The 15,235-nt window shown below is 41.6% G+C and overlaps 2 protein-coding genes across 3 annotated transcripts; both read right to left on the reverse strand.

The window, feature by feature from the left end:
* Nucleotides 1-1,746: 1,746 nt before the first annotated feature.
* Nucleotides 1,747-2,729, reverse strand: LOC104422625 (putative cytochrome c oxidase subunit 5C-4). Of its 2 annotated transcripts, none has more exons than XM_039303148.1 (2): nt 2,479-2,729; nt 1,747-2,179 (listed from the first exon to the last, which is right to left on the reverse strand). In XM_039303148.1, the coding sequence occupies exon 2, from the start codon at nt 2,165-2,167 to the stop codon at nt 1,970-1,972; it is 198 nt and encodes a 65-aa protein (XP_039159082.1). In that variant the 5' UTR covers nt 2,168-2,179; nt 2,479-2,729; the 3' UTR covers nt 1,747-1,969. The 2 variants fall into 2 exon arrangements, with proteins under 2 accessions (XP_039159082.1, XP_039159083.1); XM_039303149.1 differs by having other exon boundaries at nt 2,401-2,482.
* Nucleotides 2,730-2,889: 160 nt separating this feature from the next.
* LOC104423905 (DExH-box ATP-dependent RNA helicase DExH17) lies at nt 2,890-14,619 on the reverse strand. Its single transcript, XM_039302963.1, has 29 exons — nt 12,386-14,619; nt 12,054-12,144; nt 11,257-11,387; nt 10,464-10,647; nt 10,011-10,172; nt 9,553-9,790; nt 9,384-9,420; nt 9,208-9,254; nt 9,078-9,115; nt 8,900-8,921; nt 8,577-8,789; nt 8,312-8,468; nt 8,171-8,222; nt 7,431-7,502; nt 7,290-7,339; nt 7,068-7,185; nt 6,921-6,984; nt 6,697-6,780; nt 6,492-6,617; nt 6,217-6,413; nt 5,946-6,134; nt 5,597-5,848; nt 5,428-5,477; nt 5,243-5,260; nt 4,847-4,929; nt 4,554-4,752; nt 4,391-4,428; nt 3,959-4,291; nt 2,890-3,863 (listed from the first exon to the last, which is right to left on the reverse strand). The coding sequence occupies exons 1-29, from the start codon at nt 14,575-14,577 to the stop codon at nt 3,379-3,381; spliced, it is 5,922 nt and encodes a 1,973-aa protein (XP_039158897.1). The 5' UTR covers nt 14,578-14,619; the 3' UTR covers nt 2,890-3,378.
* Nucleotides 14,620-15,235: the final 616 nt, after the last annotated feature.

The raw sequence follows: 15,235 nt of genomic DNA on the forward strand, positions 1-15,235 counted from the left end.
ACGAACGGAAGAACCACTTCCTCTTGGAAGCAGCTAGAATTGTACGAGGTCCGGTCGGGTTAGTTCCGTCTCCCTGCCCGTCTTGCTGGAGCACGCACCTTGCCGCGGCATGAATGAGGAACGTTGGGAGGGGAATGCCGACCGCGCGATGACAGTACTGATCGTCTCCATCGCCGCACCTCGCGTGGCATGAATGAGAAACCTTGGGAGGGGAATGCCGACCGGGGAATGCCGACCGCGATGACAGTACTAATCTTCTCCATCGCCAAAAGAGGAAAGCGACGGAGATCGGCCAACTGCTTTTTGGGGCGCACTGTGCTTATTGAGCGGACCGCCCCCCCGGCAAAGTTTCATGCTTTTCCGTCAATTGAGAGCAAAGCAGAAAACGACTCGACAAAAAGGGAACCGCCAATGAAACCAGCCCACGCTACGGCAATAGATAGATCACACCGCCTTCACATCAATGGGATGCCCATCAAAGCACCCCCTATCAATTGCTATACAACAGCAGTCCTCTTTCATCCCACATGCGCTTCCCCTTCAAGTAAATTGCAACAAGTTCAAAAGCCATTAATTCGAAAAGCGTTTCTATCATGAAGTATGATTTCGACCTCGGCCACATTGACAATAATCGACAACTACTTCTTCAGCTTAATGGTCAGATCGAACCAAGTTCAAGATGGGCACTCGACCGGCCCTAAAGGAAAAGGACCTTTTTCCATGTTTGTGATACTGGTAGGCTTGTCCCGACTATATAGCTAACACATATGAACCAATTCATCGGCGGGAAACTTTCTTTCCTTCGTTTCACCGTGAAGGATTCATTACAATTCTCTGAGTGGCCAAGCCAAGCCGAAAGCCTCATGGTCCCGCTCGCTTCTTTATATATCTTAAACTAGCTACGTAAGTAAGGGAAATAATCCATGAACATCTAATGCTCCAGTTCACTCCAACAACTTCATAACCTGCGCGTGATGGCCAGATCACACCGTCTTCCTCGAAGACACAAATTTGAACCGTACGGGGAGCAAACTTTGCTACAAACTTTGCTACCTCATGCACATAAGTTTCTTTACTTCCGACACTGTGCTCATAGATTTATGGATAGACTGAATGACTAAGACTCAAATTGAACATTCTCTGCTTCAGCATGCTCGTGACATGAACTTTCACATTAATCTACAATTAGGTAATCTATAATTAAATTCAAAACCTGATGAATTGATATTGATGACATGCAAGTGCTGCTTTTTGAGACCATGATTTCAGGTTGTCACTTTGGATGATCAAATGCTATCTCATTCAGAAAGGTTTATTAACGATACTCATACATTTATACATTTATGAGTGGTTCGAATAACTACGACTCAAATCAAACATTCTCTATTTCTTCAGCATGCTCGTTACGTGAACTTTCACGTTAGTCTATAATTAAGTTCAAAACCCAATGACTCGATATTGACTAGATGCAAATATTGCTTTTTCAGAATCATGATATGATATCATATTGCGTCGGTTTGGATTATCAATTGCTACCTCATTCAGAGAGGTTTCTTAACTTCTGACATGACGCTCATACATTTATATTCCGATTGAATAACTAAGACTCAAATCAAACATTATCGATTTCAGCATGCTCGTGACGTGGACTTTCACAACGACCTATATAATTAACTTCAAAACTCAGCCACCTTAATATTGACCACATGCAAGTACTGCCTTTCAAATTTCAGGACCATGATTTCGGATTGTGTCACTTCGATTGATCAACCGCCATCACAAACTCGAAAGACTATGTATCTTCAAGCAATCATGTGACCAAAGTACCCATCCACTCGAATTATCTTACACTATGTTCTGATCACAAGATCACTTGGAGAAAATCTTTGACGCATGAGACACTACCCTCAGTGAAGTACACCAAAGTATCCACCAACCGATACCAGAGTCCAGAGAGTACTGAAAAACCCTACTCATCTTCAACAACAACACTGATCTCACCTCGCTCAAGCAGATCATAGAACTCCTTGGTCCTTCTCTGGTGATTCCAGTGGTGCATTTTCCACAGCAACCCCGCGGAAATGCCTAGGGTTATCCCGTAGACGATCTCCTTCACGACGCTCGGGCCCTTGTGAGCCGCACGCGCCACCTGGTGCGGACCAGCCATTTGTTCCCTCCTCTGCAAAAAATTACACGCGTGATTGAACAAGCTTTGCCGCAACGAGGACGAATGCACAACAAGCCGGAACTTGCACGCTTGCATGCAACCACGACTATGTTCTTCCGAATTACGCACGCCCAAGAATTACCCTCGATAGTCGATACCCTAAAAAATGGGAAATTCATGAAATAATCGAGAGAGAGAGAGAGAGAGAGAGAGAGAGATCGAACATTCATCACCTGCCAATTTTTCGGTAAACATGACTTAAAAAGAAAAGAAAAACGGAGGGAGGGAGGGAGGGAGGGAGGAAACCAGACCCTTCTGGTGATCGACGAAGAACTCTGCAGCGGCCGACCGAGGAAGGTGAAGTGAAGAGAGGGAAGCAGAAACCGAGAGGTTGATCGGATTCGTGGACAGTTCTAGGAGGGAGTGCTTCGAATTCTCTTTGCGATCCCGCCACGCATGGTATCCACGCGTCCACATTCGAGCGACCAGTGTGCTCGTTTCTTCTTTTCAAAAGTCCATCTCGAGTTTACTTATTTGCCCTTGAAAATATGAGTCGGACGCTTGGACCGTGCGTGTAAATCAGTTCCCGTTTTCAGTGTCAATTTGAGTGAAAATTACGTCCATGGATCACCAAAGAAACACACGGTTGTCAAGTTAATGCATGAATCGAACACAACGTATTTGATTATGTCAAGGCACTCAATGCAAACGTGACAAGGACGAAAACGAACCCGACCTTATTAAACTAAATTGAGTTTTGTTAAAGAGGGTACATAAAGTGAAATTTGTCGAACGAAGGACAATATGTCGAAAACGTTGAACAAATGAAGTGCTTTGCGCGACCCAACTGTCCTTCGATTTGCAGCTTCTCAGCTTATAGTTCGATGTACTCATCAATGCATTCGAACGTTCGTCAGATTCAAAATGTTCATTTAACTGAACTCGTTGAACAGGTCAACTCTCGTGTTGAGCACAGCTTATCTACATGCATGCGTGGGGGTTGAGCTGTAGCAGAGCAGGCAAGTTCGCACCTATGGCGTTTTGGATCTCAAGGCATTCATATTATGCCTCTGCAGTCCATTACGCGGGCTTTTGAATCAGGTGATGGATAATGGCGAATTCTCGGTGACTGACAGAGAGACCACCGAGGGACGGAAAGGAATGGGAATTTTCAGAATGCGATAATGGCGTTTGTTTCTTGGCAAATAAGATCAGAGGAATGAGAAGACGCTCCTGAACCCGAGGCACGAGTCCGCTTCCTTGGCTGTACTTGCAGTTAGTCCACTGCGAGAGCGATCGAGCTTCTTGCAAACTCCAGGAGATTTGTGCGGGTTGGCCTGCGAGGCATTCTTCTTCGCTGCGGGGCTATCAAACAAGAGCATCTTCATCGAAGATATGTCAATACTCGTCCTCAAAACTCCAAGTGAATGTGTATGGCGTGGATCTTTTCCCACCTGCATGGGCTCTGTATTCGAGATGCTAGGGTCATCTCTAAGAATGTCTCTGGATTTAATGTGATGAGGCTGCTCCTGCTCCTCGAATGAGTGCTCCTTTGTCCCGATGAACGTCTTGGATTCTAACATGTTCAGGCCAGTGAGGACCGGGAGGTTCTTAGATTTCTTACGAATGTGACCGAACACCGTTTCTTCATTCAAAGCCATGGATGCATTTTCTTTAGGTTTGGAAGGAAATCCACCTTTAGAAATGGAGGCAGATGGTCTCAAACTCTGCACGAAAGAGATGAATATCTGGAAGAACGAATGCTTTGAACTAAATATGCATGTTTCTCACCTTCGGCGCTCACTGGCACTGAGAATGCATCTGCAAAATGCTGCTTTGAACTCGAATCGTCATCGGCATCGCATGCATTAAAGTTGTCATTGGTATCCCATCCCTCTGTCTCTTCCTGAATTTCTATCAACTCAGGGAGCTTTTGTGGCTTTGCACGGCTGCGCTTTCTTTGTATGTCCAGCAGTTGACGCGATGGAGAGGAGGAAGAGCTCGATGCAGGCAGTGCAGGAAAGCATTTGGCCTTTTCACGTATATGGTCAAAGACAGTAGTTTCGGATATGATCTTGCAGTCACTGTCATCGTCATCTCTCTTTGCAGGCTCACCTTCATTAACTAGAAGCAGAAACATATCTGAGGACTGGAAAGAGGTAATAAGAGTCACCAACCAAAAAAAAAAAAAAAAAAAAAAAAAGGTAAATTGCTTGGCAATACCTTCTGCCAATTCTTCATCTATGAGGTCAAAACTGGGCCTGGAATAGCAGAACAAATAATTAATGCGAGTCTCAGAGACACTTATGCTGGAACTAAAAAACAAATGCATGGTGTTTTAGACGACAATCTAGTTGATATTTATAAAGCAAGAGAAGCAACTTACCCAGAATTGCTTTTGCTTTTAGACTTGTGGAAATTATGAAAGCTTCTTGCTACAGCATTTGATGTGCTTTTACTGTTGTAGTTTTTTGTATCCACTGCTCCTGATGGAGGGAAAGATGAAGGCTTCTTGTTATCACCTTCATTATCTGTGCTTGGTTGGTTCTCCTTCAATTGAACAGTATGGTGCAGATCAATGCCCACTGCATCAACCAGGCAAATGTGAATTGAAGCATGTTGGCAATGTCAGTGTTCATTACTTTGCAAATAGTAATGACATCGAGGGAAGGGTTTTACAGTATTCTTCGAAAATCAGGTCAGCCTTGACGGTCAACTTTCCATGCCTTGGACGTGACACGTAAACTGTTGTGTTATAGGGGCTGCAGAATCAAACAAGAAGCTAACATTGTATATAACTTGGTTATCCTTAATGAAAGCTACAAAACTCCTGTTTATTAGCAATGTTATTCACAGTGTTCAGTGGAGGTGCAGTGATGTTTGTAGCTGAATAATACATGCCCCACCAAATGCAAAACAAGAAAGTGCCATCATGGAATATCAGAGGCATGGGTTTTTCAGAAGTAAAGACAGCACTCTTGTGGTTTCTTCGCCCTGGACCAATATGGGTGAACCTTACTTATAAACCGATGGCTGTTCAAGTCATGTTCTAGGAGGAGCCTTGAGTTTGCTTACCTGCTGAACTCAGCCACTCTGTCAACACCAATTCACAAGTACTTAATTAGTCGCTTGAAATCAAGGTGAAAAATAGAGCATAACAGATGTATAAGCTATTTATAGCTGCTTGATAGCACAGTGTTTTCAATGAATCGTCATTCTTGAATATGGGCATTGAAGACTATAGGTAGATAAAAAATCACCTTATTTTTTTGTGGAAATGGATGCAATTATCTTCTTCTGAACCCACAATCTGCAAAGGAGGAACTTAGTTGTAATTATTTTCTCTTTAAAAATTGACTAATCACAGTTGCAATGGAAGCGCAAACTAGTCAGAAAAGTGCATAATTGACAGATGGATTCCTAGCATACCATGTCAGCATAATGTCCTTTATTTGATAGAACTGACTGCAATAGGCGAGTCAATGTGATTGACACCTTAGCCTTTCCTTGTCTATCACATTCAATTTCCTCGGCTTTCATCTCAACCTTTGGAGGTAATGACTGTAGAGACTCCTTGATTTGATTCCCAAATGGATATTTGCGTCCAGTGACTATCTCTATCCTCCTTGGATCAGCATCGTTTAGTTTCTCAAATGAATCAATTCCCATGGAAAGCAGACCCTTCATAACATCATTGAGGAAGAGAGCATTGTAAGAAAACACTGAAACACAAATTAGTCTTGGTTCTCTGGAGTAAGTAAAAAGCAGAACAGCAAACCTTGGCAGTCACCATTCCTATGCCAGGCAATTGTTTCAGCAAATATTTACTGTCATCCCAGAGCTTTTGATGCAACGACTTGGCCAATCTGGCGGAGTTAACTGCTCCCATGTAGTTTTTCTTGTACAGAAAATAGTCTTTCAAGCACTTCGCAACTCTCGATCCATTTGGAAAGATAGAGTTCATATCCTACAGTGAGATGATAGAAAACTCATTATCAATTCAACTGGCATGGGGCCCGGAAGACAAATTTTATTTCCAGGCAATGAACCTGGGTCATGGACAAATCATGAACTAAGGGATCGCCAGTTAGAAAATCATTTGTCAGGATGAAGATCTTCTCTTCTCTGGTTTGAATACGCTTTTTTGGTTTTCCTTTATCACCAGTGATGTGAAACCGAAGCCTTCCATCCTTATCAGCATTAATGTCATTCAGAAGCTTCTTCTCATTGCGTCTTAATTGTATCCCTACAGGAAAAAATGCAGATCCCATGTCAAGTTTCCAGGCTTGTCAATATTCGCAACTGTCAACATTAGCACACATACAAGAAAGTTCCTCGGCATGGCATATGACATGAAGTGCATCCTCCAAACTGCAATTTGCAGGAGCCTGCATTATGTACTTCATTGTGTCAAATTTTAGATAGTACTTTGTCATCAGATGACCAGGCTCTGCAGAACAGAAACAAAAGGATTAGGATCAATAAAAAATTCATCAGTTGGCAATGTTGTTTTATAAGTTGATATATACCTAATGGCTTTATGAGAAATCCATCATCATCAGTCCAGATCATTTGATGCTGCGACAACTCATGTACTTTCTGAAGGCAGATCTCTGAAAGAGTGGGTCGAATTGAAAATTACAAGCTTTGCAAATTGCATTTTCTTTCTTTTTATCCTTCTTTTTTTTTTTTTTTTTTTGTGGTGGGGGCGGGGGGGTGGGGTGGTGGGGAAGGTAACAATTTATCAAAATACCTTGCATATGCTTCTCTATCTGGTTAATAGTTATTCCTTTCTTGATTGCATATTTTCCAGGGTCCTAAAGCATGAAAGGAAATGTCAACCCATATTGCCAAAGTGTACCTCGGTGATGAACCCAAAAAAGTCGTTATTAGTACATGCCTTTTTCATTCGGACATACAAATAAGAGCATTTCATCCACTCAATTGCTCGAGTGATGTCAGTGACAGTCAGCTGCACTATCTCTGCAGTCAGATGCTCTGTTACACAAGAGAGCAATCTGAACAGAAAAGGTAAACCCACGAATTTCAAGTTATAGTACTTGTTTGACAAATGAAAACAAAACCAGGCAACATTTCAATTTAAAGGATGAGATAAACATACTGTGACTCGACAATTTCACATCCATTCAGTAGATTCTCGTACAAATGAACCTACACAGATTATCAGACGAATTATAAGAACATTAAATTCACCATAAAATGCAATCATCAGAAACAACAGAAGATGGACGACTTAAGATACCGTTTCTTTTCTCGTCATAATAATAACCATTCCTGTATCATCAAATGGTGGCCTCCCTGCCCTTCCAGACATCTGTATATTCAATAGCATCAAAGTGGCCAGTTTTTAGATACGTCCCTAGGATCCAGAGAGTTGAAATGTCAATGCTCCATGAATAAACAATGAAGTAAAATTTAAAATCAACATAAACCATGGCCAAGGGACGGTAATTTTGCTCCCAGTTTTGCCTTATGCAATCTTCCTTTAAACATGACCAAAGATATAAGTATTTCTAATCCAGAAGATATTGATATCACATCGTTAGTAGAATCCTTCTTTGGCTTTTAATAGAAAACACACAAATGCTCTTTAAAGATCACCATCCAATCAGAATATCCAACATGTTGGTCCTGAATGCTCAATTTTATCTCCAAAATAGTGGCTAAATTTTTCACTAGGTATAGTAATATGCTTTTTGTGGTGCTTTCACCCCAGGACTCCAAATAACTAATGATCACAACATCTTGATGTACTTTACATTTGTATTTAGGCATATTTCTTTAAGATATAATCAACTAGCAGCCATACTACCTCCCAGACACATTCTTCTAAGAGATGTGCCAGAACTACTTGGGCAAAACTCTTACCATAAAAAAAAAACTACTTGGGCAAAATTTGCTCATTGCAGCATCTCCAGCATATGGCCATTTTTAAGTGATATATGATTCAGTTTTTTCTAAGTGTACCAAGACATCATCTACCTGCAGTATTGTTGATCGGTCATATTCCACGTAGTGTCCTTTTTCCTTGTTGCTGGATGGATTGCAAAAATGTTAAATTTAGTGGGAAGCACTTTTTTACATGAAGATTAAGAAATAGTGACCAGGATAAGTAAGACATACAAGCTTCGTGTCGATTTAATTACTACTGTATGTGCAGGTAAGTTGATTCCATGGGCAAGAGTATTAGTAGTGCACAAAACTTGTATATCCCCCTTAAGAAATAGACCTTCAACAAGGTTACGATCCTTCAAGCCAAGCCCACCATGGTGATAAGCAACTGCAGACATACAATTCACTGAACTTTCAGTACACATCAGCTCGTAAGAGCATTTCAGAATTAAACCTACATGATGACATGTCATGAAGTAGGGAGATTTTCTCATACCGCCATAAATGATGTAAGACTGCATTTGTTTGTCGCCGCAAGACAATGAAGCTTCCCTCAGACTCTCTTGTTGTTCCTTATTCTTAATAAACGGATTTGAATAACCAAATGTCATTGCCATCTGCGAAAGTCGCTGTGCTGCTTCTTGTGCTCCTTTTCTAGTTGAACAAAAAACAAGAGCAGACTTCCCTTTGGAATATTGCATTAGAATGTCTGCCAAGTATTTCAATTAATAAAGTGGAGTCAATCTTGTTCCCCAGTCTACTTGATAAAGTTGTGATAAAGAATTATATTGCATCGACTAGTTTGTCGCTTCTACTCACCGAAAATGAAGTTCTGAAGGCGCTGGAAAATGGTAGCAAACAGTAATAGTAAGACAGAAGCATTAAAAATATTGCATATGAATCTCACAGTTAAAGAAGTATCTTGAGAAGTTGAACTTAGGTCGTGCAGGCCCTGATTGTTTTCACCCAAGGAATTATGAGTATGATGAGAACTTGCCTGCTCAAAAAGAAAGTCATTTTTGGCTGGGGTGTAGCCTGTCAAAATATAACTGCATAATGTAAATATGAATTTAAAATGATTGCATGTATTCCTCAAAAAATTGAGCACTCAAATCCAGCATGTGTACCAAGAACTCTGGTAGTTAATTTCACTGGTCTCATTTCTTCTCCAAACCTGAAAACAGATTACAGCATAAAAAAATTGAATGAGATAATTTCTTCTCCAAACCTGAAAACAGATCACAGCATAAAAAAATTGAATGAGATAGACAGAAAACATTATGGGATGGATACCACTTAGTACCTTTTAATTCCTTGAGCAGGAACCATGAGCCATTCAGCTGCAGTAAATTACAGAAGCTCTTAAATTTGTTGAACTAGACAGTGCATTATGATCTTTTAAAAGTCCTCAAACTATGGTTTGCATAAACACATGCATTCACAAGCAGCTTTATGTCAAGGATAAGCATTACCAAGATCTTCAACATTTGGAATCGTTGCAGAGACAGCTAGAAGGCGCACATGAGCAAGAGGAGTCAACTTCAAATTTGGGTTGCTAGCAAGAATTTTGATTCTGCTAACAATTGCCTCCAGAGCGGCTCCACGTGGATCATTCAACAGGTGAACTTCATCAATGAGTAAGAGTGCTATATCGCTGAAAAAGCTCAAGCCTCCGTCCTTTATGCGGTAGCGAGTCACCGCATCGAATTTCTAAAGGGAAGGGAAATTAAATCAATTAAGGCTTCAGCATGACAAGTAAACAGGCAACAAGATTAGTTGTCCACATGCTGATGCATCCTAGATATTCTACAAAGAGCTAACATACAGGGATTTCTCTGATCCTTTTTAAAGTTCACTAGAAATATGCGAATGAAATGTGAGGTCTTAGTTCAATTACATATAAACCATGTCTCTAAGGCTACATTGTAACCTCGGGTGTGGTCAGAATGATGTCTGCTTCCTGTATGTTCCTTGCTTTGTAAGCATCATTATCACCGGTCAGCTCAAGGCAATTGATTCCCCATGATCCAAACTTTCGGCTCCAGTCCCTGAGCTTCTCTTGTACTAAAGCCTTGGAAGGAGCAATGTATATCTCGAACCATACAAAAGCAAGAGGCAATTACTCATTGATGCATGAAAAATGATGTAGTTGCAGAAGAAACACAGTAACACTGCAGACGAGGGATCATTCTCTAAAAAGAACTTTTCCAGCAGTTGTCGAATGCTCAACTGGATATTCATAAAAGTACATGCTCATTGGGCAATGACCATATGAAGTCGCTTATTAACTAAATAAAAAAATCCGTATTTTACAGAATTAATCTACATCTTTGTAGTCAATGACATAATAATAACGTCGTCGCATTCTCATGTAGGGACTTACCGTCTTAAGTGTTCCTTTGGCAGGGGTAAGTTTCATTTCGTCGGTTATAAATCTCGAGAGCAGCCTCAGAATGCAAAGCTCAAAGAGCACTGTCTTACCACTCCCCGTTGGTGCCGAGATAACCATGTTTATGTCGGAGTGGAAACAGCTAGGGAAACATTCGCTTTGCAGCGAATTGAAGTACCTGTTTGCATAAGAAACGCAATTGAAATCGCAGGATAAATTCAAAAATACACACCTGATCAGAAATACATAGGAGTATCTTCCTTACAGCTGGTTTTCGAAGTTCTATCAGACAATTACCAGAGAAAAGGAACATACTCAATGAATCACAACATACATCCATATCATCACGATCAATAGAGAACACAAGAAGACCACACAGAGATCAAATATGAGAGAAGAACTATTGATGCGCGAATAGTCGCACATCCATCTCATGATCGACAGAGCTTAGGTACTCTTTACAGAGCTGAAATCTGAGATAAGAGCGATCAATGCAGAAGACGAGCGGAGAGCAGAATTCGCATATTCTAGCACTTGAAACTGACGCTAGACACAGCGGAAATCGGAGACGCGAGCGAGCGATGCAGAAACTACGAGCCGATTCCGCACGATCCAACCGCCGAACTACTCAAAATCCATCTCGCGACGACTAAATCGGAGCACGGTAACGCAGCACGCGGAGCCAAAATCCGGACAGAAGAGAGATCGGTGCGAGAGACGAGCCAGTTCCACGCATCCGCAAGCGCTCGAAGATGAATCGTTCGACTCGGCTGGCGAGGTCGCATACCTGAAACTGTAGATCGATCGGAAAGGCGGTGGAAGATCCGAAACGGACTTCAACGTGTACGAATCCATAACTGGATTTCCTTCAATCGCTATCCAGGAGGAAGAAGCAGAACTGAAAGCAGAGCACCGAAATTGTCAGCTCATATGGAAACGGACGAAGAGGGAGAATTGAAGCGCGAGGTATTTATAGGGGACGTGAGGTCCCGTGGAGGGAAACGATTTTTTTTTTTTTTTTGTTCTTTTTGAATTTCTTTTAACGGTGTGCCGAGTCTATATTTTGACGTCTATTTTCAAAACTTTTTACCTTTCTCAAGTTTCGCCATATTTAAAGAAATGTCTGAATTTTTAGAAATATCCAAAAATTGACAAGTAAAATTATATATTTTTTTCATGATTTTGTAAAGTTAAACAATTGTTTTTATTTCTGAATTAAATAGGAAAATTGCCCCATTCAAGTAAAATTTCCAAGGAAGTCGCAATTCATTCTTGTTCATACTTGATTTGAGCTATTTAAGATTGATAAGGTATAATTGTGAATCTTAAATTGGATTATACATTTAATAGTGGAGCGAACTTGAGCTTAAAAATAATAATAGTTGAGTTCGATCAGGTTCCGTTCGACCACATCAAATATCTTTCACCATTATGATTAAACTTGATAAATCATGTACAAAAAATGCAAGCCGAGTATTGAGACGAAGAATTTTCGATTCGAGTTTAAGCTCGAATGGCCATTTTGTGGACTCGAGTCGGCTCGATTTCACCCTTAGGTTTGAAATGTCACGGGATTCCCAGTACATTTGTATCTGTATCATGATGTGCTCTTCCAATCTGCTTGTCAGTTGTGTTTACTTCATGAGATGGGATCAGCATGGTTTTCCGCATCAACCTTGAAAAAGATGACAAACTCCTATAGCAAGATAGCAGAAGCATTCTATTTCTGGGCATCTCATCTTTCGGCATGACAGTTCCTTTCCCATTTTCTCCCTGGAAAGGACTGTCTCTGTCCTGTCATTGACTCGGCCAGCCACTTGATTTGGAAAGGCTGGCCTGCTTCCGATTGGACCCGTTGTTCTAGCGTCCATTGGAATCACCTGCTGCTTCAATCATCAGCAAGTTTCCAACTTCAGAAGGGGAGTGTCTCGAAAGAAGAGGACATCTCCAATCTCAATAAATCTAGCATTCCGTATATCTCGGCAGATCGAGAGTGAGATTTGTCTTCCGAGTAGAAAGAGCGAACCCGATTCTTCACTTCGACCCAACTACAGCCGACACTCTTCTTCAACCCGCTTTCCTTCATCAACTTCCGGGTATTTTCAACATTGGCCCATCTTCCAGCTGAAGCATATATGTTCGACATTAACACATAGCCCGCTGAATCCTTTGCACCCAGTTGCCACAGCTTTCTAGCAGTCCTTTCTCCGATGGCTTCATTCCGGTACTTAGTACAAGCACTTAATAGAGCAGCCAATGCATTTGGTTCCGGTGGAATTGGCATTGCCTCAATGAATTCTTCCGCTTCTGAGAGGCGGCCCGATCTAGAAAGCATATCAACCACACAGGTGTAATGCCTTTTATTCGGCTTTAAACCATATACTTTCTCCATCGCGTTGAAATACTGGAGACCGCTATCGACTAGCCCAGAATGAGAACAAGCAAATAAAACGGACAGAAGCATGAGCTCATTAGGAGCTGCAGAGAAGTTCCTTTCCATCTCTTCAAACAGAGCAATGGATTCCTCTGCAAAACCATTTTCAGCCAGACCTTGTATCATCGCAGTCCATGAGCATTCATTTTTTTCAGGCATTCTGCCAAAAACCTGCTTAGCCCCACACATATCTCCACATTTTGCATACATATCAGTGAGTGCAGTGCCTAAGAATAGATCGCTCTCGATATCAAGTTTAATTGCTTTTGCATGGAAGTTCTTCCCTTTCTCCAGTGAAGCAGTGCTTGCACAACCACAAAGAATGCTAGAGAAGGTGGATTCACTGGGGATTTCCCCTGACAAAAGCATCTTATTTACCACCTCAAAGGCCTTATCAAACTGTCCACTTTCTACATAACCAGCTATTATGCTGTTCCAGGTGACCTGATTTCGTACAGGACTATCGTCAAATAGCTCCAAAGCTTCCTCCGTCTGTCCATTCAAACTGTACCCCGAGATCATTGAATTCCAGGAAACCGCATTCTTTAACGACATTGAATCGAATATCAAGCGTCCTGTCGCGGTATTTTGACATTTGCAATACAAGTCAATTAGAGAACTGCTAATATATACATCTTCCACAATTCCAATCATTATAACCCAAGCATGCAAACTCATCCCTGCTCGCAAAGCCTTCAAGTCAGCGAGAGCGCTAATGACACAGGATAAACAAGAAACAGTTGGCTTAAATCCATCACGAACCATTTGAAGGAATAGGTCCACAGCTTCTTCAGGATGACCATTTTGACTGTACCTTGCGATCATCGCGCTCCAAGATACTTCATTCCTTTCTGGCATCTCATTAAAAATTCTGCGTGCCTCTCTCAAGTCCCCCATTTCAACATACATATCCAGGATAGCAGTCCATGAGACGACATCTCTCTCTTGCATTTGATCAAATATTCTCCTAGCCTGCTCACCCTCACCCATCCTCAAGAAAAACGTGATTAGCGAATTGGAGATCGATACACAATGCTCTAAACCAGCTTTAACAATTAATCCCAAGACACTCGTCCCATAAGAAAATTCCTTCAAGCACGAGCAAGCCCTAAACAAAGAAGTGAATGTAACACTGTTAGGCCTGACCCCGGACTCGAGCATCTTCTTGAAAAGCTTCAGAGCGTCGAAGCTCGACCCGTTCCGAACCAACCCGCTAATCGCGGCCGTCCACGAAACCACGCTCTGGAAGGGGCTCCTCCAAAAGTACCGCATCGACTCCTCCACTCGGCCACACTTCATCAGGCCCGAGACCAGCGCCGTCCACGAAACCTCGTTCCTCTCGGGCATTTCGTCGAACAGGCGCCGCGCCTCGCCGACGTCCCCCGACTCCAGGCTCGCGGTGATCAGACAGTTGCGCACGATCACGTCGGACCCATCAAAGTCCCTCCGGATCTGCTCCGCTTCCCTCGACCTCCGGTGACTCAAGTACAGCACGAGGAGCTTAACGGCGATGTACCGCTCCGAAGATACGCCCGTTTTGATGAGGTGGCCGTGGAGCGCCGTCACCTCTCTGGCGGAGCCTTGGTCGGGGAGGCTTTTCAATGAGGAGAAGCACGTCTCTACATAGGCGTTGAAGCTGGTTTTGGGCGAGAGCTTTTTCATGGAGCTGATCATAGTCTTTACTTCTTTCTTCCTTCCGGGTTCGCAGGAAGAGGTCGTTTTGTTAGTTGACGATTGACGGGGAGTCAATTTTCATTTTTACTTTACTCTGGAATTTCTCAAAAAGGAAAATTAATAATTATTTTTTTAAATCAAGAAAGAAATGGAAAAAAATTGTAAATTCTTTTAAATGAATCTGAATGTCGATCTAAATAGTGAAATGACTAGCTCCAATTTAAATGCGTATTTATTCAAGTCTTAGAAGGGACTTGTTGCGTTTCTTTCAACACTTCAATAAACCAAAATACCCTTTTTGATTACTCAATTAAGTGACGCAAGCTAGTAGTTCATCACTTAAAGAGATTGAAATCGTTTGATAGCTTTAAATACAATCGACTCAAATAATTCAATTAACTAAAAAAAATCTACTAGATATGGTAAGTAAGGAAGGAATTACTCAATTCGTTCTTTATGGTAACTAGAATCTTTTGCCAGAAATATTTCTAAAAACCTACCAATTATGACTTTTTTCTACATATGATAGTAGTTAATAATATTAAGCTATCAACTTTTAACTATCATGAAACATCTTCTCAGTTCTATTTTCAGCAAGTAAGGTAATTACTGCATAAAATTCAGAACTCAAGTTTTCAAAACTTAATTTTTGTTGTTG

Source organism: Eucalyptus grandis, chromosome 10 (genome assembly GCF_016545825.1).
Source record: "Eucalyptus grandis isolate ANBG69807.140 chromosome 10, ASM1654582v1, whole genome shotgun sequence".
NCBI classification, from domain to species: Eukaryota; Viridiplantae; Streptophyta; class Magnoliopsida; order Myrtales; family Myrtaceae; genus Eucalyptus; species Eucalyptus grandis.